Genomic DNA, 26161 nt, shown 5'->3' on the forward strand with positions numbered 1-26161 from the left:
CTGGAGAAGCTTTGGCAGCCTTTTGCAATGCCTCCTGGAGGCTTTGGACCATTTAGGATGGCCATTAGTTGCCCAGAGCTTCTGATATAAGATATTACCCTCTTGGTCTCCTGGTATCCACCATTAAAACAACAAAGGATCGCTGCCTACTGGGCTGTCTTGGAAATGGGAGACTCTGAGAGTCCTTGAGCCTGTTACCCTCCAGACCCAGCTGCCCCTTATGCTTTGGGTCATGGAAACTGCAGCTTACAAGGTTGGCACAGCTACCTAGGCCTCCTTAAGGCAGGATGGATTAAAACCTGGGCCCCTGATACTTCCACCTGTCGGAGTGGGCAGCTTTCTCTGGCCCAAGTCCCTTGCCAGATGCCAGGAGCTCATTCCTCCCCCACACTCTGCCTGGGAATCCCCTTGGGGTTAATGGAGTGAACAGTAATGGGAGTCGTAGACCATGCAAACGTCACTGCTAATCATCCCTGGTGAAGCTTACGGAAAGCTGTTGCTTTCCATCCCTTAGCCAGGATATCCCTAAAAAAGGACAGGACCCCAAAACCACCGCTGGCCAAAACTTAAGGCAGTCAGCACGGGATGTCCTGGTCAACAACTGGCTTCATCTTCGTATTTATTGTAAATCTGAAAACTGTCCCCTTCACATCAAACAAACCCTCTAGGAATCTCTTGCATCACAGACACCCAAAGTATTAAATCAAAATCACTTATCTCCACACAGACTAAGGTCAAAATGTAACGCCTTGCTAGGACATTCCTTGTTCCCTTCAGAGTTAACAGATTTTACTAATAACACCCAAGGCATGTGTTTTACTTCTCAGAATACACCACCCTTGGCTCTTGAAAAAGACATTGAATAGAACTTTCATGTCCCTGATAGGTCCCAAGTAACTAGTTTAATTGAAAGATGTAATGATGTCCTCAACTCCTTGAAATTCCAGTACCACAGAGAAACTCCTGAAGTTTTCTAGTTTGTCCCGGGCTTTATCTATTATTATGCTTTTTTTGTTTTTAAATCTTGTCCCCATCCGGTAAGGGCTGGAAGCCAGGTTGAGGAGGTGTCCTGTCCTGGGGCTCGTTAACCACAGATTGTCCTGCAGGCCAGGCAGCTGCTCATTGGATATGGAACACATTTTGGGTGATGGCAGAGCCCTCAGGAATGGGATTAATGCCCTTATTAAAGAGGACTGAGGGAGCTTGTTTGTCCCTTCCACCATCTGAGGACACAGCAAGGAAACAGAGGGTCACAGCATCTATGAACCTGGAAATGGGTCCTCAGCAGGCACCCAATGTGCCAGTGCCTTGATCTTGGACTTCTCAGCCTCCAGGACTGTGAGAAATACATTTCTGTTGTTTACAGGCCACCCACTTCATGGCATTTTTTTATAGCAGCCTGAATGGCCCAAGACAGGTGTTCAGGTCAAGGTTTGGTTTTTTAGCTTTTGTTTATTTTGCCTATGGATGTCCAGTTGCCCAATCACCATTTGATGGAGAGGCTGGCTTTCCTCTCATGAACTGCTTTTGCACGTTTTCAAAAATCAGTTGAGCATATTTGTTTGAGACTGTTCTGTCCCATTGATTAATAAGTCTATCCCTTTGCCAGTACCATATGGAATTTATTAGGTATGCAGTAAGTGTTAGAGTTGGCATTCTTGTTTTTCAAAATTGCATTAGCTGTCCTAGTTCCCTTGCTGTCCATATACATTTTTATTACAAGATAAACATGCACTTCTTATTATTTCAAAGTATAGTAGTAAGAAAACCTCAGAGTAGCTTCATCACAAATACTGAGCTACAGTTACTGGGAAATCCAAACAGTCCTGCATCAGAACCTGTTTTCCTGATTAACCCAATAATAAAATAGAGCAAAGGCTTTCTTGCTAAACAGGTTTCACTTTCTTTTTATCATCCTAGTCTCTGTGGCTTGGTAACAAGAAAACTTAATGTGTTCACATTTATCTCTTCATAGCAAGTGTCTATGACATAGTTTGGTGGGGAAGAAATGAAAACCCAAGCACAGAAATAAGGGCTTGGTGAGGTTCAAAAACTCCAAAATTTTCATTCTAACTAAATGAGTTGGGTATATATTTCCATTGTCAATGAAAGGGGAAGGGGTATTTTAAATGAATCATATGTGGAGAAAGAATGAATGGACGCAAATGCACTTATGCTTGCCTAGTTCTTGGAAATAATATTTTTATATACAAAGAATCAGGATCATCAAATCACCATCTTCATCACTTCAATTTTCTTAAGCATGATGACAGCCTCGTCACTGTCCTTTAATTTGAAATTTGTTAACTCTCCTCTAATTTGAAATTTGTTAAGCATGAGCATATGCTTAAGTGCTGATATCTTTCATTTGAAATTTGTAAAATTATAACTGGGACGAGGAGGTCTTTAGAAAATACTGTAAGAATGTTAGATATTTTGTAGGAATGTGAGATTAAATTCTTTAACACAAGTTTTGAGTTAAAAAAATCCCCATTTCTTACTGAAGAATTTAAAACTGGTTATGTATTTACATATATATTTTAAAATTACCTACACTGTGAAAAGGTACCTTTAGTACTTATGCATTGTTTTATGAACATAAAACAAGCGAAACTGAGTATGTTGAATGAAAATTTAGAATTGAAACATCCCATTCTTGATGAATATGAATTACTAAAGTTTTAGTCTAAAATGACTAGATGATATAATGATATATAGCTTGAGAACTGATAATAGCAAGTAAATGAAAGTCAATTTATTCAGAGAATGGAATGGGAAACTAAAATCATTTAAGCCTTTTCTATAAAAAACCATCAGCTTTATGAATCACCAAATTAAAGAATAAATATACTAAGATAAAAGTTTCCCCATTATATTACAGAGAAAACCATGTTCTGAGCTATGGACTTTTATACCTGGATGTCTAATCTGAGGCCATCAAAAGAACTCACTCATAGATCAGTTTGCCTCATTTCATGGTCTGCCTTGGATTCCCCCACACCCACTGATCCAAAGTCTGTGGAATAGGGAGGCACCTTCCAGCAAAGAAGGCAGACATGAAAGTGTACATTGTGATCTCTCTGTTACTAAGTTGAAGAACTGGCCAAACTGATGTATGTTAATAGGAATCAAAACAGGGGCTGCGTGTGGAGGGGTGGACGATGTTATTTGAAAAGTTACAGGAGAGATTTTCTGTGTTAATGGACATGAGCCATACATTGAGAGGGCTGCTGGCTACTGAAAGGAATATAAAATTTTAAAATTTGTGAAATCATGCAGTTAACATCTGCACACTTCACTATATTTTAAGTTTTTGTTAATATAAAAGAATAAGAAAACAAAAGTATTACTGTTAAACAATAATAGAGAGAAGTATACTTTATTTACAAATTTCTCCCTCTAGCCGATCATACAGTTAACCAGTTCAGGGTGCCCGCTGCTGGTTGGATGCCAGGCGGAATGTCAGGGTGTTCTCTGGTGTCTGTTGTGGCTGTGGGATCCACGGTTACTGGGCGGAGCCCTGTGGTGGCTGTGGTGCCATGGAGGGGCTGCGATCTTCTGTGGAGCTGGACCCTGAGCTGACTCCTGGGAAGCTGGATGAGGAGATGGTGGGGCTGCCACCCCATGACCCGAGTCCTCAAGTCACTTTCCACAGCCTCGATGGGAAGACAGGGGTGTGTCCACACCTCATGGGCTTACTGCTGGGTCTCTTACTTTTATTGACTTTGTCTGTTAGGAACCAACTCTGTGTAAGAGGTGAAAGGCAGCTTGCAGAAACACTGCATTCACAGGTGAAGGAGAAATCCCAGCTCATTGGCAAGAAAACAGATTGTAGAGACTGAGGCATCTTTAAAAGATGTCAGGGTACAGAAAAAGTCTTTCAACACCCCCGGCTTTGTAGATGCCTACAAGAAGGTGAATAGCGCCTACAAGAAGGTGAATAGCACCAACGAGATGCTGATGGAGAAATTCACCACCCTCGTTCAAGAACTGAAAGAAGAGACATCCTCCAGACTCTCCAGGCAATAAGAGGAGCTGGTAGAGATGCTAACAACGCTGGAGGCCCTGGGAGAGGCCGTGAGAGCCACCCCGTCACAAGGAGCTTTTCCACACCTGCCATGCAGCTGAGAGCCAAGCCCTGCTGCTCTCTCTCCCATGAGGGGGCTGGGTCTTAGAGCAGCACTGTTCTTTTCCCCTCCACTCAGGCCTCCCGAGCTGCCAGGCTCTGTGCTCCCACACTGACTCCATCTGAGGGGTCCTTGAGGCCAGTGGATCTGGAGTACCCCGCCCCTGGCCTGGAGTTCCTCCTCTTTCTCACGCTGACACTGCAGCCAGCTCCTCAATGGGCGGTGCCTCCAAATCTAAAGAATATGGAGGTCCTGAAGCACACCAAGAAATGAGGGACTTTTTCTTCGTAGAAAGTTTGAATTCTGTCTTAATGAGACAGAATGCCATACTTGAGCACCTCATCTTTTGCTCAAATTGAAATGTCATCGAACTGTATTTCTCAAGTCAATGGTCTGTAAATATGATTTATGTATTAATCTCCTAAGTGAACAATTTATATTTTATCCTCTACATAATTATCGTATTATGCTTTAAATATGTATTTAGTTTATCAATAAAGACATTCAGTACTCAATAGCAACTTTTTTCTGGAGTTTTATTCCCAACAGTTCTAAGTCGTGAGTTAAAGTGCCAGTTTTTGGCCTGACTATTTGTTGAAAAATGTTATGCAAAGGGAGATTTATTTGGGGGATAAAGTGAAAGGAATGTTTAGAGAGAAGATTTTTTTTTTTTTGGAGATGGAGTCTCGCTCTGTCGCCTAGGCTGGAGTGCAGTGGCGTGATCTCGGCTCACTGCAACTTCTGCCTCCCGGGTTCAAGCAATTCTCCTGCCTCAACCTCCCGAGTAGCTGGGATTACAGGCGCACGCTGCCACAGCCAGCTAATTTTTTGTATTTTAGTAGAGACGGGGTTTCACCATGTTGGCCAGGCTGGCCTCGAACTCCTGAGCTTAGGCAATCCACCTGCCTTGGCTTCCCAAAGTGCTAGGATTACAGCCATGAGCCACCGCGCCCAGTGAAGAGATTTTTTTTTTTTAATTTTTATTTTAGGTTTGGGGGTACAGGTGAAGTTTTTTGACATAGGTAAACAGGTAACATGTGGGTTTGTTTCATCACCCAGGTATTAATCTTAGTACCCGACAGTTACTTTTTCTGCCTCCTCCCTCCTCCCCCCTCAAGTAGACCCCTAGAAACTGAAAGCCTTCTAATCGACTCCAAAGTTAAAAACAGTAACATCAGATAATTTCTTCCAGTACAATTGCTGTGTAGGTGGAGAGATGGATTTCTGGTATTTCCTACTTCTTCATCTTCACAGAATCTTTATTTCATTCTTTTAAATAATTTCTGTCTCGTTGATGATGCATTTTGTTCATATGTCATTTTCCCAATTTTTGTCAGTTCTTTGTGTTTTACTTTAGGTCTTTGAGCATATTTCAGATAGTTCCTCTAATGTCTTCATCTAGTGAGCCAAATGCTGAAAGCCAGTAGGGATTTACTTCATTCCTTTGAAGGGATCATAGTTTTTTTGTTTTGTTTTGTTTTGTTTTTAATGCTTTGTGGTATTCATTTGAAAACTGGGCATGTGAGAAAACAAACACCTCTCCCAGTCTTTGCAGATCGGTGTAAAAGATCTTCACTAATTAGCAGGCCCTTGAGTTTTAGGATCAGCTTGTCTTCATGGGTATTTTCTGGGAATGTGTCCTTCCAGGGCCTTAGTGTGCCTTTTCCTCCCCAATTTCTCTCATATAGATGGCTGCTTAGATGTCTTAATTTTCCAAAGAGTCTCACCCCAGCTTCTTTTTGGGCCTCACATGTTCTATTATATCCTTCTGCCCATAATTTCTGTGCCTAGACATACATATATCTGCTTTCCCCCTGCAGTTTCCATGTGGCATGGTGCCTACCACTGCCTTCCACTGTTTCTACAGCTTAAGATCCACACTGAGCCTTGAGTCTGGCAAGACAGAAACCAGTCCCTCTGGGTGCCCACAAATAGGTTTGAATGTGGCAAATATTCTCTATTCTGCTTCTTCTGGTTTGAGGGAGAAAACTGGGAATTGGGCTGCTTACTCCTAACTGCCTCTTGCCTCACTGGTGGGGCAAGAGCAAGTGAAAATGCCATAAAATTTCCTATGTATATATTTAATGTTTCCATTAGGGAAGAAGGGCTGAAGCTTCCTAGTCATCCATCTTTTTTATGTCATTCCTCAAAACTAATGTAAATCTTGTAACTGTGTATGAAGTGTTTATTATCAAATACTACCAGTTTTCCCTTAAATCTTATCAATGGAAGGTACCTCTATAAATTCCTTAGCTTTATTTCTTGCTTCTAAGTAAGACTGTACATGATAATGACACCTGTTAAATTAAAATCTTGGAAATCTTTGAGCAAGGGTATACAAGCATGACCCTAGACTCTCTGAAAATTTTCTCTCTTCTTTCCAGACCTATTTGAAACCTTGTTTCTCCTTACTAGTGATGCTAACTCTAAAGGTAACCAGATACAAATAAGAGTTTACAACCCAGCTCATAATCCACATCCATTAATCAGGACCGTGCCCTATTTGGTGTTTTTCTCTATATATCTTTAACCCCTTTAATTTCTGCTTTGAACAACTTTCTGAACTTACACCTGTGTGGTGCATTCTTCCTTTGCCAGTAAGCAGTAAATTCAGTTTTGTTTTAAAACTGCTGTTTGGCCACCCTTTTTATGTTGCTTCTTACATGCCTCATATCTTCATAGCACTTTTACAATTACTCTCCAATTGATCTTCTAACTGGTGGTTATAATAATGCTTTTTCCAAGACCTTTAAGCTTAATTATCATTCCCCGAGGAGACAAATACAGTATGTTCTACCCACTTTGGAAATAGAAAACCTAACCTGGCAGTACAATGGTTAAATTATAAAATCCAACATATAGCCTCAAAACAGAAGCTGTTCTTCTGTCCACATCTAAAATTTAGGGCTTCTTATTCATCTTCTCATTTTGTTCTGCAAATGCTCTGTGGTCGATTAGTTTAAATTTACAGACAAGTTGCTAAAATAGTTCAAAGACTTTCCATATGCCCATTACTTTGGGGCTCAATCCAGGCTTTCCATCTTGCTTATCTATACCTATTTCACACTCCAAACATGTAAAACCCAGCTCCCACTCTTCATCATACCTTTACTTATTAATTCAGCCTCAGTATATACATAAAGTGTTTTCAGAATTGTTAACCTGTACTCCTACAAGAAACAAATTTAATTACTAGAATTCAGTGTTTACATAGAGGGTTTTTGTCTTGAATATTAGTTTCTCATGTGATTTCAGTTTTGCAGTCAATATTATGTTGTTAAAACATTTGAGGATTATTCTTAATTAAGCAGAGTATTGATATAATATTAGGAATATATTCTATAATGGAATAAGATATAATATATCCCTATTCTGTCTTTGAGTCTAAGTAGAACTTTCCTTAATGATCCCACTCAGCAACACCACTTTCAAATATACTATTTAATCTTCACAGCCATAGAGATCATTCTCATAAAGCATTTTCAATGGATCTGTTGAAAATAAACAGATAATGTTTTTGGTGCCAGGCTACACTTTTATTATCTCATTTAATCTCCTTTAAAATATTTTTAAAGTTTCATTCTAGCTTCATCAATGGGTATAACTTATACGATGGCAGAATTAACCCCAATGTTATGAACCATTTCTAACAGTGAGAGACTTCCTACAATTGAGAGAGTAAGATCTCTGTAACCAGATATATAATTAAGTAGAGGCTGAATGATCATCTTTCAAATATTAAGTTGTGACAAGAATCCTACAGGAAGTAGAAAATTACACATCATATATGATTTGTTATAATGTAAACTCTGAGCTCTAGAGTTGCTTAAAGAAATATACAGAACAGAGGTGGGTGAAATGGGATAAACTGTTATCCTTTACTTAAGTCTCAAATTAAAGCCTGTCATTTTTCAAGACTAACTTACTATCCTGATGGAGAATATATCTGTTTTTCTTTAAAATGTGTCTGTGTACTACTGAGAGGCACCACGGATATGAGACAAAGAACCCAATTCGGATCTATCTGTGGGATCCACAACTACTGTCTATTATATACCGAGCTCCTCTAATAACATGTGAAACAGTTAAACTATTAAACACAGAAACTGAAATACTTACTGATTTTTTTTTTCACTGAAGCAGTAGCCTACCAATATAAGCAGGCTTTGAAATGGTGTGATAATTTTTGGATTCTGAATAAGATCTAATTAAATATATAATACTATTCTTTCATTTTGTCGTATTCATTTGGGTTATCAAGTAAATAAGAAACCAAAATATTAATGCTATTCAGAAATATTAGAAGCTGATACAAATTCTAAAAAGTAAGACAAATTGTCACATAAAAAGAGGCATATGATTAGAGATGATGGTGACTATAATGAAAATTCATCAGTCTCAGGGCCAAAAGAGAAAATAAGACAATATGAAGATACTGGATTCCTAACATTTAATATTTACAAGAAATTTTTCACATAATACTTTTCAATGTTCCTCTTAACTAGTGTCAGTGAAGTAATTATCATTTTAACTAGTATCAATTAACTTAATGTTCATGAAAACATTCCCACACAGCATAAGTTCTTTGAGTTTATAAACAATATCTTTCATAGTTCACCTAAATCTGGTAAATCACTTTGTAGCCTCACTAGGTTTAATAAATGTTATATAAATAAATACTTTGTTCTGATCTCTTCCATACATTTCTAGTTTTAATATGAAAAAAGGTAAAGCAAGATACTCTCTTTTTTAAATTAAATTCCTTTAACTGGAAGTGTAAGAAATGTATGGAGGTGACTTTTCTCTATTAGAGGATCATACAGAATAGACTTGCAAATAATACGACACTTAAAGAACCAAACATTTTCAAAACGTGCAGAGCACAAGTTTTGTTTAATTGATTTTACATCACACCAGAAAGCACTACAGGGACACTGGTGAATAGAAGTAAGCTGGAACCTCATCACAGAGCTCCTTTCTTACCCTCAGCAACAAAAAGGCTTGATCTTAGAAGTTCAAAATTGTTCCATATGGTAAAGACACATTCTGAAAATAAATCAACAAGTAATTATAATTTTTTTATTTAATTCAACTTCTAATATACACACATACAAACCTTTCTGAAATGTTCAGTCTTGTGCATGTGTTGATGTTGAGGCGTATTTTCCACTAATTGAAAGGCATTTTTCAAAATATTATCTAGAGCTCTTTTCAAAAATCAATGCTAAAATATTCTTTTTAGCTGAACATTGACAATGACTCCCTCCATGTTCAAACTTTAGCTAGGCTTCCCTAAGCCCTCTTCTCAACTAGGCCTCATCCTTGGCCTGCCTTAAGCAAAAATCCTACTAAGTCAGTTTAGCGAGAATCTCTCATGCTTGATATCTAACCAAGTTTCTCACCCCTCGCCATTAATGTCTAAGTCCTTAATCTGCCTCTAAGAAGAATCTTCTTAGGCCAGTTAAGCAAGAATCCCTCTACGCTTGATATCTCCTCTTAACAATTTTCCATCTGCTGACCCCTTCACTCTGCTCTTTGTCTATAAATTCTTAGCTTTCCTTGCTGTACTTGGAGTTGAATCTCCCTCTTCTATTGCAATGGTCTTTAATAAAGTCTTCCTTACCATGTTTATCAAGTGTCAAAAATTTTTCTTTAACATTATGAGACTGGCTCTTATGGACTTTGTCCTTGTGATGGAGTATATACTAGAGGTTAAACTCATTGTCTGTAGAGTCCAATCATCTAGTTACCCACCCTTTATCTGTTGCTTATGAGCTTTATGTCCTTAAGCAAGTTAGATGAACTTGTGTCCTGATCCTCGATGATGCATGTGTGCTCTGAACTGATAGACTTAACTATGAGAAGATGAGATCTCACAGGCGAGATTGTATCCACACATACATTTTACCACTGTGACCTCTGCCCAAACTGAAGGGTTTGAGAATTCTGTGCTCTTTGCAAGCAAATTATGCCTGTAATTGTGGGGTGTGGGGGGCGGGTAAAGACATGTTGACCATGAGCACCCAGCCTGTAAGCTTACCATCTGCAATTTGGGTACATGACTGGCTGGCTAGGAAGGTGATAAAAGGGTTAGGAAAAGACAGCAATCAAAAGGCCTTTTCTGAGTTTGAATCTGTGAATTCAGAGACTGCAGTCTTTGTCTCAGTGAAACTCTGAGTGGGAGTTCCTGCCTTTAGATTTAAACAATGATAAATGAAAGTTTCAGGCTTCATGCACCAAGATCTCACTCAGTTAAGTTATGAGTTCCCTGAATTTTAGTGATCAACACCACTTATTCGTTGGCCCAATGGCTCAATAATTTTGTTGAAAATTCATATCCTATATCCTATAAGTTATAATTAATGCCCACAACCTATTAAAATTTAATTTTATTTGCCACCCCAGTGCTCACTGACATAGATAAGAACACAACACACTGAAAACCATTTTTAAAATCAGAAGTAGGCAGTTGCCCCTGCATCATAACGATAACTCTATAATCAACTGGTACCTAGGAACTCCCCAGTGAACATACCTTTTGTCTCTGCACCTGGAATCATGGCCCCTGTGCAAAATGTTAGCCACCAATTTATGAAGGGAGAAAAGAAGTTCCTCAAACCCTCCCCAAAAGTAATCACATGTTCTTCTTGAAAAAGAAAATGGGATTTTTGCCTCTAAAAAAGTACTGTGGCATCAAATGGTAACATTATCTTACTAGTCACTTCTGTTGATATCTGATCTCCTGAATGTTTAGGACACTAACAATTTGATTTAAATTACAGATAGTGTAGCCTTAACCAAAACAGCTGGTATTGGTACAAAAACAGACACATAGACCAATGGAACAGAATAGAGAGCTCAGAACTAAGACCACACATCTACAGCCATCTGATCTTCAACAAACCTGACAAAAACAAGCAACAGGGAAAGGATGCCCTGTCTAATAAATGGTGCTGTGATAACTGGCTAGCCATATGCAGAAGATTGAAGCTGGACTCCTTCCTTGCACCTTATACAAAAATTAACTCAAGATGGATTAAAGACTTAGATGTAAAACCCAAAACTATACAAATCCTAGAAGAAAATCTAGGTAATACCATTCAGGATATAGGCATGGGCAAAGATTTCATGATGAAATGTCAAAAGCAATTGCAACAAAACAAAAATTGACAAATGGGATATAATTAAACTAAGGAGCTTCTGCACAGCAAAAGAAACTATTATCAGAGTGAACGGAAAACCTACAGAATGGGAGAAAATTTTTGCCATCTATCCATCTGACAAAGGTCTAACATAAAGAATCTACAAGGAACTTAAACAAATTTAAAGAAAAAAACAACCCCATTAAAAAGCAGGCAAAAGACATGAACAGACACTTCTCAAAAGAAGACATTTATGTGGCCAACAAACACATGAAGAAAAGCTCCACATCACTAATCATTAGAGAAATGCAAATCAAAGCCACAATGAGATACCATCTCACACCAGTCAGAATGGCGATTATTAAAAAGTCAAGAAACAACAGATGCTGGCGATGCTATGGAGAAACAGGAACACTTTTACACTGCTGGTGGGAGTGTAAACTAGTTCAACCATTGTGGAAGACAGTGTGGCCATTCCTCAAAGATCTAGAACCAGAAATACCATTTGACCCAGCAATCCCATTACTGGGTATATACCCAAAGGAATGTAAATCATTCTATTATAAATATATATGCAAATGTATGTTCATTTCAGCATTATTTATAATAGCAAAGACATGGAATCAACCCAAATGCCCATCAGTGGTAGACTGGATAAAGAAAATGTACATATACACCATGGAATACTATGTAGCCATAAAAAGGAATGAGATCATGTCGTTTGCAGGGACATGGATGGAGCTGGGAGTCATTATACTCAGCAAACTAATGCAGGAACAGAAAACCAATCACCACAGGTTCTCACTTATAAGTGAGAGCTGAACAATAAGAATGCATGGACACAGGGAGGGGAACAACACACAGTGGGGCCTATTGTGGCTGGGGGGAGGGAGAGCATCAGGAAAAATAGCTAATGCATGCGAGGCTTAATACCTAGGTATTAAGGTATTTTCCTCATTCCAAAGTCTGTTAATGTACCTTCTACAGCAGTCCTTGCTGAGCCTCCATTCGGTCAAGAGGAACTCAAAGGAGACAATTGTTTGATGTTTGTGTGTTTGGTTGGTTGATTCATTGTTTGAGGTTTGGAAGCGTCTGCACTGGGGCCATGCACTGAGCCACCCCCAAGCCCTTCCTTAAGGCTGTAGGTCTAAGAACATGCACATCGCCCCGAGCAACGACCTCCAGCAGAAGAAAGCAAATGCTGTTTTACTTCAAATCATGGATGCTGCTATCATATAATCTTTGCTAGGCTGCAAAACATGTTTATTTAGCAGATACTGTATGGAATTTTCTGAACACCTCTTTAACGTATGAGGAAACTTGTCCTGCTATGGATGCAATTCAGTTCTTCCTTTTTTATTACTGTTTCAAACATATATATTTATATTAAACTTAGATGATAATCAAATTTTTTTTTAAAAAAGGATAAGGATGAAGATAAGGTTGATGGGTGCAGCAAAACACCATGGCACACGTTTACCTATGTAACAAACCTGCACATCCTACACGTGTATCTCAGAACTTAAATTAAAAAAAATTAGAGATAGTGACAAGTAAAGAATGGTGTACTAGAGGGCCCCTTGCCAATTTGAATGGCCTTAACAGCATGAATGGCCCCATACATTTTATGAATAAAATATTATTCTTCCACTGCTTTCTTTCCGGACAGCATTTGTTGATGAATATCCTAATTTATATACCAAAACAGACTTCCCATTTATTTTTGGCTTCAGCAGTTCAGATTTGTCTTTAGCAGCACCATCATTAGATCAATCAAAAGAAAAACACATTCAAAAGACTAGAGAAATACTCCCTGTTGTCATTCAGTTTATTTAAAGCATTCATATGATCTCCAGCAAGTTGTCAGCTATTGGGTTTCTCACAATAGAACCAAAGGAATTTTTGAATTTCCAGGGTTCACTAAGTATTCATTCTTAGATCTGACTACCTCATAATCTGGGAGTAGCCTTATCTTTGATGGCAGCCAAAGTCTTTCAAAGACCCTAGACCCTATTCACATTTGCCGTGATTCTGGCCTAATTTGAGCTAATTAGAGTCATTGGTTGAAACTGGCATCCCCTGCTCAATATTAAGGGTTATCCTGCTATCCTGAAAAAGTATTACATTTTACCCCAAAGCTCAGTTGAAAGACTATTCCTGGTCCTACTTCTCCAGGGAGCTATTTTTAGTTGAACCAGTCTAATGACTAGTTCATATTCAAGCAGAAATATTTCCTGTATATCCCTCTGAATAGCTCACTGCCTTCCGAGGTCCTGGTGGCTATTGGAACATTGGTAATTCTGGAGTTGCATAGTTCAATATGGGAGCCACAAGCCACATAGGATTATTTATGTTTAAACTAATCAAATGCATGTAAAATTAAAAATCTAGATTCCCAGTCACACTACCCACATATAAAGAGCCCAAGAGCCACATATGAGTCATACCTCCCATACTGTAGGGCACAGGTGTGGAATATTTTTATATCACAAAACATTCTACTGAAAAGTGCTGAGGAGTCATAATTGCCATGAAAAAGATGATCTAGGAGGAGGACCATTTAAACGAAGCCAAGATAGCTTGAATGTATTAACTGGGTCTCCTCTGCCAGTAGCTACAGGACCTGGATTAAAAAAAAAAATCAACTGCAACCATTTGCATATGGGCTTGGGCATTAGTTTATTTCCCTTGTATCCTCTTCAAACAATAAGCTCCATGGTTCTCAACTCTGGCTGCGTATTAGAATCACACAGAGAATCTGGTTTAATTGGTCTGGGGATGCAAGGCAGAAAACTGGTAGGCTTTAAAAGCCCCAGGTGAGTTCTATTTTGTATTTAGGCTTGAAAAGTACTGATTTAGAAAATGCATTACCTCATTTAATCAAATAAGTATTCTATAAAGGCAGAGCTTCAGTGAAAATAAAACTTCCTCCATGTTTTATAGAAAAGCCTGCTGAATCCCAGACTTAACTAATGGGAATTAAGATAGAGCTGGCATTGTTATCCAGGTAGTTCATAGGGGCAAACTGAGAAGCTGGATTGGATCTAGTTTAGATAACCCTAACAATCACCATCCATTGCAGGTAGTCTTCTATACTAAACTAAAACTATAAAAATAATTATAGAAAGAAACATAAAATCCACTTTATTCACAACCCAATTATCGGCAACTTGCAATAACAATTCTGCTATTCATTTCTGCTTATATTCTCTCCAAAACCCTCACCAGAGTTATTAATATAGTTCACATTTATGTTACCTTTGGGATCTTTCACAGTTTTAGAGAATAATTGATCATTAGGGAATAATTTCTCCATTTATTTTCTCTTGACAGTTTCATTATGCTGAATTCATGAGTTTTTCTAACCATATAAATTGTTCATTTTTCACTACTATATAAAATGTAAATAATATCTTTACAATGGGAGATTATAAAGGATGGAAACTATTTCAGTCATTTTATTTCACTTTATTTTGTTTGAGTAGAAATCCAATTTTCTGTATTATTTTTTGGCAGAAACATAACTCCAGAATATTTAGATTAATATTACTGCTCATTCCTCTGATTTTTGCTGGGGAAAAATAGGAAAATTTAAGGCATAAAAGAATATTCTGCAAGTCTAAATATTTATGTCAGTGATAACCCAGATTGGGTTTAGGACAATTTTATAGCCAATAATATTTATGCTCTTCAGGGGATAGTAAAAATGCAGTTTCAGTGTTATAAAACATTTGATTGGTAAGAATCACATCTTTAAAATTATTAGCAGTTGTATTTTGTGCCATTACAAATTCTACAGAATATGCTTAACACATATCAGGTTATTGTCATATATTTTTTACATCTTTTCCTTTTTCTAAGTTGGTTATGCATTGTTCAAAAAATTAATATTTTGAATAGGGTGAATATTTCTATTATTTGTGATTTAAAAGATAATTGCATAACTTCTTTAAAATTGAAAAGAAAAGTAATAAAGTAATTTGAAACTTTCAAACTCACCACTGCCTGGTCAGGCCTTCTGTGATCTGGGCCTACCCTGTTGATCCACTGTATTTCCAGCTGTTTTTCAATAAGCACCATCCACACGAGTCAGTATTATTTTCAAAAGGCTTCTATATTTGCAGTTTCCTTTCCTGCATTTCTGAATTTGTCATGTTGCTTATCTTGCTCAGAATTTCCTTCATTCTCAAAAGTATGGGTGTGGTACAGATTTTCGGGCAGCAGCATGTAACACTTTAAAGAAAAGTTATGTGTTAATTGAAAAAAAGTTTAATTTTACTCTAGTTGATATAATTTTTATTGTATATGATATCATGGAAAACAGAATGTATGAATAATATAAACAATGAAAATGGAAAATAGTATATAAATCTACCTACCTATTGTTTTTATAGAATGATGCTGTGACATTCTCAACTTAGAGCAGTATAAATATAGATAATGGTTCTCCAACTTTAGCTAGCAACAGAATCACTCAGACAACTTACTAAAACAGATTTCTGGAACCTGAACCCAGAGCTTCTGATTCAGTAGTTCTGGGGTTGGGGCCCAAGAAACTGCATTTCTTAGAAGTTCCCAGGCGATGCCCATGCTGCTAGCCCAGAGACCACACTTTAAGAAGTCTTAATGGAGACATTCAAAAAGTTCCAATTCACTGGAATTTTGTATTTTGGCATACAAAAAAAATGTATATACTTAATATGCCTATGGTTCTTCAAAAAATCAGTCAGTTTTAAATGAGAGGCCAATTTGTAAACCGCAACAAAATTAACTTAGTATCAGGGAGGAAATAACAGCAAGTCCATTTTAGGCAGAAGACTCATCTTTAAGCTAATGGAAACTAAGATGGAGTCATAAAATATCTCTTGATTTCAATAATCTTTGTTGCAACATTGTTTGTTACATAGAAAAAACTGGAAACAACCAAAGTGCCTATTTAACAGAGGCTCATAAGCTATGATAGATCTAAATATAAAGGACTTAAAAATAAGTTGATTGATTTGGATGTGCTGATACGGAAAGACTTTCAAGATATGATACAAGGCTACAGTAACCAAAACAGCATGGTACTGGTACAAAAACAGACACACTGACCAATGAAACAGAATAGAGGGCCCAGAAATAAGGCCGCATATCTACAACCATCTGATCTTTGACAAACCTGACAAAAACAAGCAATAGGGAAAGGACTCCCTGTTCAATAAATGGTGCTGGGATAACTGGCTAGCCATATGCAGAAGATTGAAACTGGACCCCTTCCTTAAACCTTATACAAAAATTAACTCAAGATGGATTAAAGACTTACATGTAAAATCCCAAAGTATAAAAACCCTGGAAGACAACCTAGGCAATGCCATTCTGGACATAGGATCAGGCAAAGATTTCATGACGAAGATGCCAAAAGCATGGTACTGGTATAAAAGTAAATACATAGACTAATGGAACAGAATAGAGACCCCAAAAATAAAGCCAAATACTTTAGCCAAATGATCTTTGATGAAGCATACAAAAACATAAATTGGGAAAACGACATCCAATTCATTAAATGATGCTGGGAAAATTTGATAGCCACATGTAGAGAATGAAACTGGATCCCTATCTCTCACAATGTACAAAAATTGACTCAAGATGAATTAAAGACTTAAATCTAAGACCTGAAACCATAAAAATTCTAGAAGAAAACCTACATAAAATTCTTCTGGGCATTGGCCTAGGCAAAGAATTTATGACTAAGACCCCAAAAGCAATGATGAGTGGATAAAGAAAATGTGGTGAGTATATATATGTGTGTATATATATATGTGTGTGTGTGTGTGTAGATATGTTGGTGTGTGTGTATATATATAAAAGTTTTATTTATATATGCACATACATATGTGTGTATGTGTGTGTGTATGTATGTGTGTATATATATATATATATATACACACATACATACACACACACCATGGAATACTACTCACCCATAAAAAGTAACGAAATAATGTCTTTTGCAGCAACTTGGATGGAACTGGAGGCCATTATTCTAAGTGAAGTAATTCAAATCGGAAACCAAATACCACATGTTCTCACTTATAAGTGGCAGCTAAGCTATGTGCACACAAAGGCATACAGAGTGGTATAATGGACACTGGAGGCTCAGAAGGGGAGAGGATGACAGGTGGGTGAGGGACGAAAAACTACCTATTGGGTATAATGCACACAACTCAGGTGATGGGTGCACTAAAATCCTAGATTTCACCATCATACAATTCAGCCAGGGAACAAAAGACCACTTGTACCCCCACAAAGCTATTGAAGTAAAAAAAGAGTTAAGTTGCAGAAAAGATGTGTGATTTCTTTTAATAAATAATAATAAATACACATTTTATATTAAATTATATACATTTATGTTAATATATTTATATATCTTTATAATTGAATATAATTATATACGTACATATAAAAAATATATATATATGACTTTCAGCATAGAATGCATATTACTCTAAACAGGTTTTCTCTTTATGTTATACAAAAAGCTTGAGACTAGTTACCTTTTGAGACAGGATTTGGTGAAGGAAAAGTGATTTCAATTATTAATTGTATACTTTTCTATATCATTTGCATTTTAACCATATATATGCATTATTTCTCATTTAAAAATATCAATAATTCATACCTGCTACAATAACTATCATAAGAAAGACAGACAATAACAAATGATGGCAAGGACATAGATAAATGAGAACATTCACACAGTGCTGGTGGGACGGTAAAATGGTACAGCCACTTTAAAAAGTAGTGTGGCAGCTTCCTAAAAATTAAACATAAATTTCCTACACAACCCAGCAATTCCACTAATAGGTATATATCCAAGATAAATGAAAATATATATCCACAAAAAGAATGTCACATGAATGTTCATAGCAGCATCATTCAAAATAGTCTAAAAGTGAAAACAATCCAAATGTCCACCAACTGAACGGATAAACAAAATGTGGTACAGACTATTCCATTAATAGAAAAGAATAAGGAATGGAACAAAGCTGGACAGAGAATGACTTTGACGAGTTGAGAGAAGAAGGCTTCAGACGATCAAACTACTGCGAGCTAAAGGAGGAAGTTCGAACCCATGGCAAAGAAGTTAAAAACCTTGAAAAAAAATTAGATGAATGGCTAACTAGAATAACCAATGCAGAGAAGTCCTTAAAGGACCTGATGGAGTTGAAAACCATGGCACGAGAACTATGTGACGAATGCACAAGCCTCAGTAGCCAATTCGATCAACTGGAAGAAAGGGTATCAGTGATGGAAGATCAAATGAATAAAAAGAAGCGAGAAGAGAAGTTTAGAGAAAAAAGTATAAAAAGAAATGAACAAAGACTCCAAGAAATATGGGACTATGTGAAAAGACCAAATCTACATCTGATTGGTGTACCTGAAAGTGACAGGGAGAATGGAACCAAGTTGGAAAACACTCTGCAGGATATTATCCAGGAGAACTTCCCTAATCTAGCAAGGCAGGCCAACATTCAAATTCAGGAAATACAGAGAAAGCCACAAAGATACTCCTCGAGAAGAGCAACTCCAAGACACATAATTGTCAGATTCACCAAAGTTGAAATGAAGGAAAAAATGTTAAGGGCAGCCAGAGAGAAACACCGGTAACCCACAAAGGGAAGCCCATCAGACTAACAGCCGATCTCTCAGCAGAAACTCTACAAGCCAGAAGAGAGTGGGGGCCAATATTCAACATTCTTAAAGAAAAGAATTTTCAACCCAGAATTTCATATCCAGCCAAACTAAGCTTCATAAGGAGAAATAAAATCCTTTACAGACAAGCAAATGCTGAGAGATTTTGTCACCACCAGGCCTGCCCTAAAAGAGCTCCTGAAGGAAGCACTAAACATGGAAAGGAACAACTGGTACCAGCCACTGCAAAAACATGCCAAATTGTAAAGACCGTCGATGCTAGGAAGAAACTGCATCAACTATGAGCAAAATAACCAGCTAACATCATAATGACAGGATCAAATTCACACATAACAATATTAACCTTAAATGTAAATAGGCTAAATGCTCCAATTAAAAGACACAGACTGGCAAACTGGATAAAGAGTCAAGACCCATCAGTGTGCTGTATTCAGGAAACCCATCTCAGTGCAGAGACACACATAGGCTCAAAATAAAGGGATGGAGGAAGATCTACCAAGCAAATGGAAAACAAAAAAAGGCAGGGGCTGCAATCCTAGTCTCTGATAAACCAACAAAGATCAAAAGAGACAAAGAAGGCCATTACATAATGGTAAAGGGATCAATTCAACAGGAAGAGCTGACTATCCTAAATATATATGCACCCAATACAGGAGCACCCAGATTCATAAAGCAAGTCCTTAGAGACCTAAAAAGAGACTTAGACTCCCACACAATAACAATGGGAGACTTTAACACCCCACTGTCAACATTAGACAGATCAACCAGACAGAAAGTTAACAAGGATATCCAGGAATTGAACTCAGCTCTGCACCAAGCGGACCTAATAGACATCTACAGAACTCTCCACCCCAAATCAACAGAATATACAATCTTTCCAGCACCACACCACACCACACCTATTCCAAAATTGACCACATAGTTGGAAGTAAAGCACTCCTCAGCTAATGTAAAAGCACAGAAATTATAGCAAACTGTCTCTCAGACCACAGTGCAATCAAACTAGAACTCAGGATTAAGAAACTCACTCAAAACCGCTCAACGACATGGAAACTGAACAACCTGCACCTGAATGACTACTGGGTACATAACAAAATGAAGGCAGAAATAAAGATGTTCTTTGAAACCAATGAGAACAAAGACACAACATACCAGAATCTCTGGGACATATTCAAAGCAGTGTGTAGAGGGAAATTTATAGCACTAAATGCCCACAAGGGAAAGCAGGAAAGATCTAAAATGGACACCCTAACATCACAATTAAAAGAACTAGAGAAGCAAGAGCAAACACATTCAAAAGCTAGCAGAAGGCAAGAAACAACTAAGATCAGAGCAGAACTGAAGGAAATAGAGACACAAAAAACCCTTCAAAAAATCAATGAATCCAGGAGCTGGTTTTTGAAATGATCAACAAAATTGACAGATCGCTAGCAAGACTAATAAAGAAGAAAAGAGAGAAGAATCAAATAGATGCAATAAAAAATGATAAAGGGGATATCACCACTGATCCCACAGAAATACAAACTACCATCAGAGAATACTATAAACACCTCTACGCAAATAAACTAGAAAATCTAGAAGAAATGGATAAATTCCTCAACACATACACCCTCCCAAGACTAAACCAGGAAGAAGTTGAATCTCTGAATAGACCAATAACAGGCTCTGAAATTGAGGCAATAATTAATAGCTTACCAACCAAAAAAAGTCCAGGACCAGATGGATTCACAGCCGAATTCTACCAGAGGTACAAGGAGGAACTGGTACCATTCCTTCTGAAACTACTCCAATCAATAGAAAAAGAGAGAATCCTCCGTAACTCATTTTATGAGGCCAGCATCATCCTGATACCAAAGCCAGGCAGAGACACAACAAAACAAAAAAAGAGAATTTTAGACCAATATCCCCGATGAACATCGATGCAAAAATCCTCAATAAAATGCTGGCAAACCGAATCCAGCAGCACATCAAAAAGCTTATCCACCATGATCAAGTGGGCTTCATCCCTGGGATGCAAGGCTGGTTCAACATACGCCAATCAATAAATGTAATCCAGCATATAAACAGAACGAAAGACAAAAACCATATGATAATCTCAACAGATGCGGAAAAAGCCTTGGACAAAATTCAACAACCCGTGATGCTAAAAACTCTCAACAAATTAGGTATTGATGGGACGTATCTCAAAATAATAAGAGCTATCTATGACAAACCCACAGCCAATATCATACTGAATGGGCAAAAACTGGAAGCATTCCCTTTGAAAACTGGCACAAGACAGGGATGCCCTCTCTCATCACTCCTATTCAACATAGTGTTGGAAGTTCTGGCCAGGGCAATCAGGCAGGAGAAGGAAATAAAGGGTATTCAATTAGGAAAAGAGGAAGTCAAATTGTCCATGTTTGGAGATGACATGATTGTATATCTAGAAAACCCCTCATCTCAGCCCAAAATCTCCTTAAGCTGATAAGCAACTTCAGTAAAGTTTCAGGATACAAAATCAATGTGCAAAAATCATAAGCATTCTTATCCACCGATAACAGACAAACAGAGCCAAATCATGAGTGAACTCCCATTCACAATTGCTTCAAGGAGAATAAAATACGTAGGAATCCAACTTATAAGGGATGTGAAGGACCTCTTCAAGGAGAACTACAAACCACTGCTCAGTGAAATAAAAGAGGATACAAACAAATGGAAGAACATTCCATGCTCATGGGTAGGAAGAATCAATAGAATAGTGAAAATGGCCATACTGCCCAAGGTAATTTATAGATTCAATGCCATCCCCATTAAGCTACCAATGACTTTCTTCACAGAATTGCAAAAAAACTACTTTAAAGTTCATATGGAACCAAAAAAGAGCCCGCATTGCCAAGTCAATCCTAAGCCAAAAGAACAAAGCTGGAGGCATCACGCTACCTGACTTTCAACTATACTACAAGGCTACAGTAACCAAAGAGCATGGTACTGGTACCAAAACAGAGATATAGACCAATGGAACAGAACAGAGCCCTCAGAAATAATGCTGCATATCTACAACCATCTGATCTTTGACAAACCTGACAAAAACAAGAAATGGGGAAAGGATTCCCTATTTAATAAATGGTGCTGGGAAATGGGGAAATGATTCCCTATTTAATAAATGGTGCTGGCTAGCCATATGTAGAAAGCTGAAACTGGATCCCTTCCTTACACCTTATACAAAAATGAATTCAAGATGGATTAAAGACCTAAATGTTAGACCTAAACCCATAAAAACCCTGGAAGGAAACCTAGGCAATACCATTCAGGACACAGACATGGGCAAGGACTTCATGTCTAAAACACCAAAAGCAATGGCAACAAAAGCCAAAACTGACAAATAGGATCCGATTAAACGAAAGAGCTTCTGCACAGAAAAGAAACTACCATCAGAGTGAACAGGCAACCTACAAAATGGGAGAAAATTTTTGCAATCCACTCATGTGACAAAGGGCTAATATCCAGAATCTACAAAGAACTCAAATTTACAAGAAAAAAACAACCCCATCAAAAGTGGGTGAAGGATATGAACAGACACTTCTCAAAAGAAGACATTTATGCAGCCAACAGACACATGAAAAAATGCTCATTATCACTGGCCATCAGAGAAATGCAAATCAAAACCACAATGAGATACCATCTCACACCAGTTAGAATGGCAATCATTGAAAAGTCAGGAAACAACAGGTGCTGGAGAGGATGTGGAGAAATAGGAACACTTTTACACTGCTGGTGGGACTGTAAACTAGTTCAACCATTGTGGAACTCAGTGTGGCGATTCCTCAGGGATCTAGAACTAGAAATACCATTTGACCCAGCAAGCCCATTACTGGGTATATACCCAAAGGATTATAAATCATGCTGCTATAAAGACACATGCACGCGTATGTTTATTGTGACACTATTCACAATAGCAAAGACTTGGAACCAACCCAAATGTCCAACAATGATAGACTGGATTAAGAAAATGTGGCACATATACACCATGGAATACTATGCAGCCATAAAAAAGAATGAATTCATGTCCTTTGTAGGGACATGGATGAAGCTGGAAACCATCATTCTCAGCAAAGTATCGCAAGGACAAAAAACCAAACACCACATGTTCTCACTCATAGGTGGGAATTGAACAATGAGAACACATGGACACAGGAAAGGGAACATCACACACCAGGGCCTGTTGTGGGATGGGGGGAGGGGGGATGGATAGCATTAGGAGATATACCTAATGTTAAATGATGAGTTAATGGGTGCAGCACACCAACATGGCACATGTATACATATGTAACTAACCTGCACGTTGTGCACATGTACCTTAGAACTTAAAGTATTAAAAAAAAAGAATAATGTGCTGATAGATGCTAAAACATAGATGAATCTTGAAAACACTACACTACAACTTCTTGTCTGGCATGTAAAGAGCTTGGAAGTCATCGCTTCCATTCACATAGTAAGAAAAAAGCTGACCAAACTTAGATCCATATGAGAATTGAGGTCACAGAGCAAACCACTGCCCCTAAAACTAAAGAAACAGATGAGTAGATACAGAGAATCAAAATTTACTAGCACAGAAACCATGAAAATTATAAAATATTTAGAAAGAAATATAACAAGAAGGGACAATGCCTTTTTCAAAAAAAATTGTAATTATAATTGTTGGCTACTTATAACAAGACCTGAAAAAAGTATTGAGACACAGCAATATCATTTACTATATTAAAATATCAAATTCCAAAGTATATTTATATATATATACACACACATATATATTACAAATGCAATTAAAATCAGAAATTTTGAGAGCTAAATACATTTATATTTAATAAATTCTAAAGATTAAAGATGAAGTGTTCAAGAACTAAAATGAAAAAAACCTGAACTCCTGTTGTACAATATATACAAAACTCTGGATTAGAGAGTTAAGGCCAAAAAATACAATTTAAATTAGAAGAATAATTAGGAAAATATGTTTAACCATAATGATAGAAAGAATCATAGGAAATCCTGAAGCTTAAAACTTAAAAGAAAAACATGTCAGACTACTCATTCTTATAGATGTCAATGGGAAAAGAGGTAAAAAATGATATCGAAAGAGAAGTAAAGAAGGGAATGCACTTGCAGTAACGGCAGAGTAGTTCACACACAGCACGACTTCCACAGCTTTGTGTGTAACCACCAAATAAACCTTGAATTCTATCTCAAATCATGCACAGAAATCAAGATGAATCACGTACCTAAATCTTAAATCCCAAAGTATAAAGCACCTTAAAGCACACATAGGAGAATAAGTTTGCGACCTTAGTGGTGGCAAATAAATTAGTAACCATTAAAGTAAGCTCGATAATTAGACTTGATCAAAATTAAAAACTTCACACATAAAAAGACAGCATTAAGCAAACAAGCACGCTACGAATGGAGAAAAAGTGTTTATAATACATATAGCTTATAATAGACTTCTCTGCAGAATATGTAAAGAACTTTTATGTTAATATTAAAATGACACTCAAATAAAAATTGAGTATATTTTTTCTAAAAGCAGATACACAAAAAGAAGGTATACAAAGGACACACAAATGATGAAAATGCATGTAAACAGTATTCACCATTAGTCATCAGTGAATAGCAAGTTAAAGCCACAGTGAGGTACTCCTATTATACACACACACACACACACAAGAATGGCTAAAGTTATAAAGTGACAATACCAAATGTTGATGAGAATGTGCAGTAACTCTTATTGCTGGTAAGAGTGTAAAATGGTACAACTACTTTGAAAAATTGCTTAGCAGTTTTTTACTATAAGGAGTGTGTACTAATAGAACTTGATTAGAAAGGAGTATGAGGAAACGTTCTTAGAGTGATGGCAATGTTCTGTTACATAATCAAATTGTGGGTTACACAGCTGCAGGCATTGTCAAAACTCACCTGTCATAATAACTAAGATTCATTCCTCCATGTAAATTCAGCTCCCAGAATGAGAACTACAAATAAATATTGAGCTCTAGTTATATGTTTGGTTTTCATCACTGTATGGCTTGGTGATCCTTTTTGTGCATTTTAAGTTCAAGCAAACAAGCAAACACATTAAGGGTAACAGCCACCATGTTTTCCCATTACTGGAAAAGGTAAGTTTAAATATGGAAAGAGGAATGAGTAGATTAACCCTGTAGTATATTGAATTAGAGTTGAAAATATCTGCATGAACCCACAGGTTTATACAAACGCACACATCCTTTAGCCGTTTCTGCTCAGAGAACCTAAAAGCAATGACACATCGATAGGCATGAGCACACCTAGCACCCAAATCTACATTTCTAAATATTATTCTCCATTAAAATGAATCAGGGATTCTTTAAAAAGAGAATTATTCAATGGCTGACGTAAATAGAAAATGCAAAATCATACAACTTCTAGATGACGAATCTAGGTGTCCTTGGGTGTGTCAATGACTTTTTAGATATGACACCAAAGGCACAATCATGAAAGAAATAATTGATAAGCTAGACTTCATTAAAATGAAAAATGTCTGCTCTGTAAAAACATTAAAAGAGAATAAGCCACAGAGAAAATCTTTACAAAAGACATATCTGATAAAGAACTGTTATTCAATATATACAAAGTGCTCTTAAAACTTAATTATTTGAGAAAATGAACAAATCAATTTAAAAATAGTTGAGGGTACTCTGTTTTTTTAATGTGAACAATTTATTTAAAAAGACAAAACAGGCTGTGAAAGTGTAGATAAAAGGAGATTAAAGAGATTAGCCATCGAAGTAATTAATAGTACCAATGGATTATAAATAGTTGAACAAAATAAAATCTATGAGCTCTGCTCATATGAAATTAAAAGAAGGAAGAAAAGGAGGTGGTGGTGAGGAAAGGAGAGAAAAAGGGAGAAGGAAGCAGAGGGAGGAAAAAGGAAAAGCTATTTCTTTCAATAGAATGGCAGCTGATAAAGGTAAAAAGAATGATCATGTTAGAAAATTGCAATAGATTTTTAAAAAAATTAATGGGTGAGTTTATGGGAAAGTCACCCATAGATAAACTTACCCATAGACAGTCTCACCTTTAGAATAGTCTCACTCTTAAAGACTATTCACATAGTCTCTAAAATCTGCCCCAAATTACCTATTACTTATAAAAGTAAAAAAAGTACTTTACAGTAGAGAAACA

At 37.1% G+C, this 26161-nt stretch overlaps 1 protein-coding gene across 26 annotated transcripts in view; it reads right to left on the bottom strand.

Annotated features, from left to right (window-relative positions):
• Positions 1–9001: 9001 nt before the first annotated feature.
• CCDC7 (coiled-coil domain containing 7) overlaps positions 9002–26161 on the bottom strand; it is a 459676-nt gene continuing 442516 nt past the window's right edge. For all 26 annotated transcript variants that reach the window (XM_063710186.1, XM_063710188.1, XM_063710189.1 and 23 more), the window contains 2 exons: positions 15269–15502; positions 9002–9173 (listed from right to left, as the gene is read on the bottom strand). In XM_063710186.1, the coding sequence (XP_063566256.1) occupies positions 15456–15502 (47 nt within the window). In that variant the 3' untranslated portion in view covers positions 9002–9173; positions 15269–15455. The remainder of the gene's footprint in view (positions 9174–15268; positions 15503–26161) is intronic.

This window comes from Gorilla gorilla, chromosome 8, assembly GCF_029281585.2.
Source record: "Gorilla gorilla gorilla isolate KB3781 chromosome 8, NHGRI_mGorGor1-v2.1_pri, whole genome shotgun sequence".
NCBI classification, from domain to species: Eukaryota; Metazoa; Chordata; class Mammalia; order Primates; family Hominidae; genus Gorilla; species Gorilla gorilla.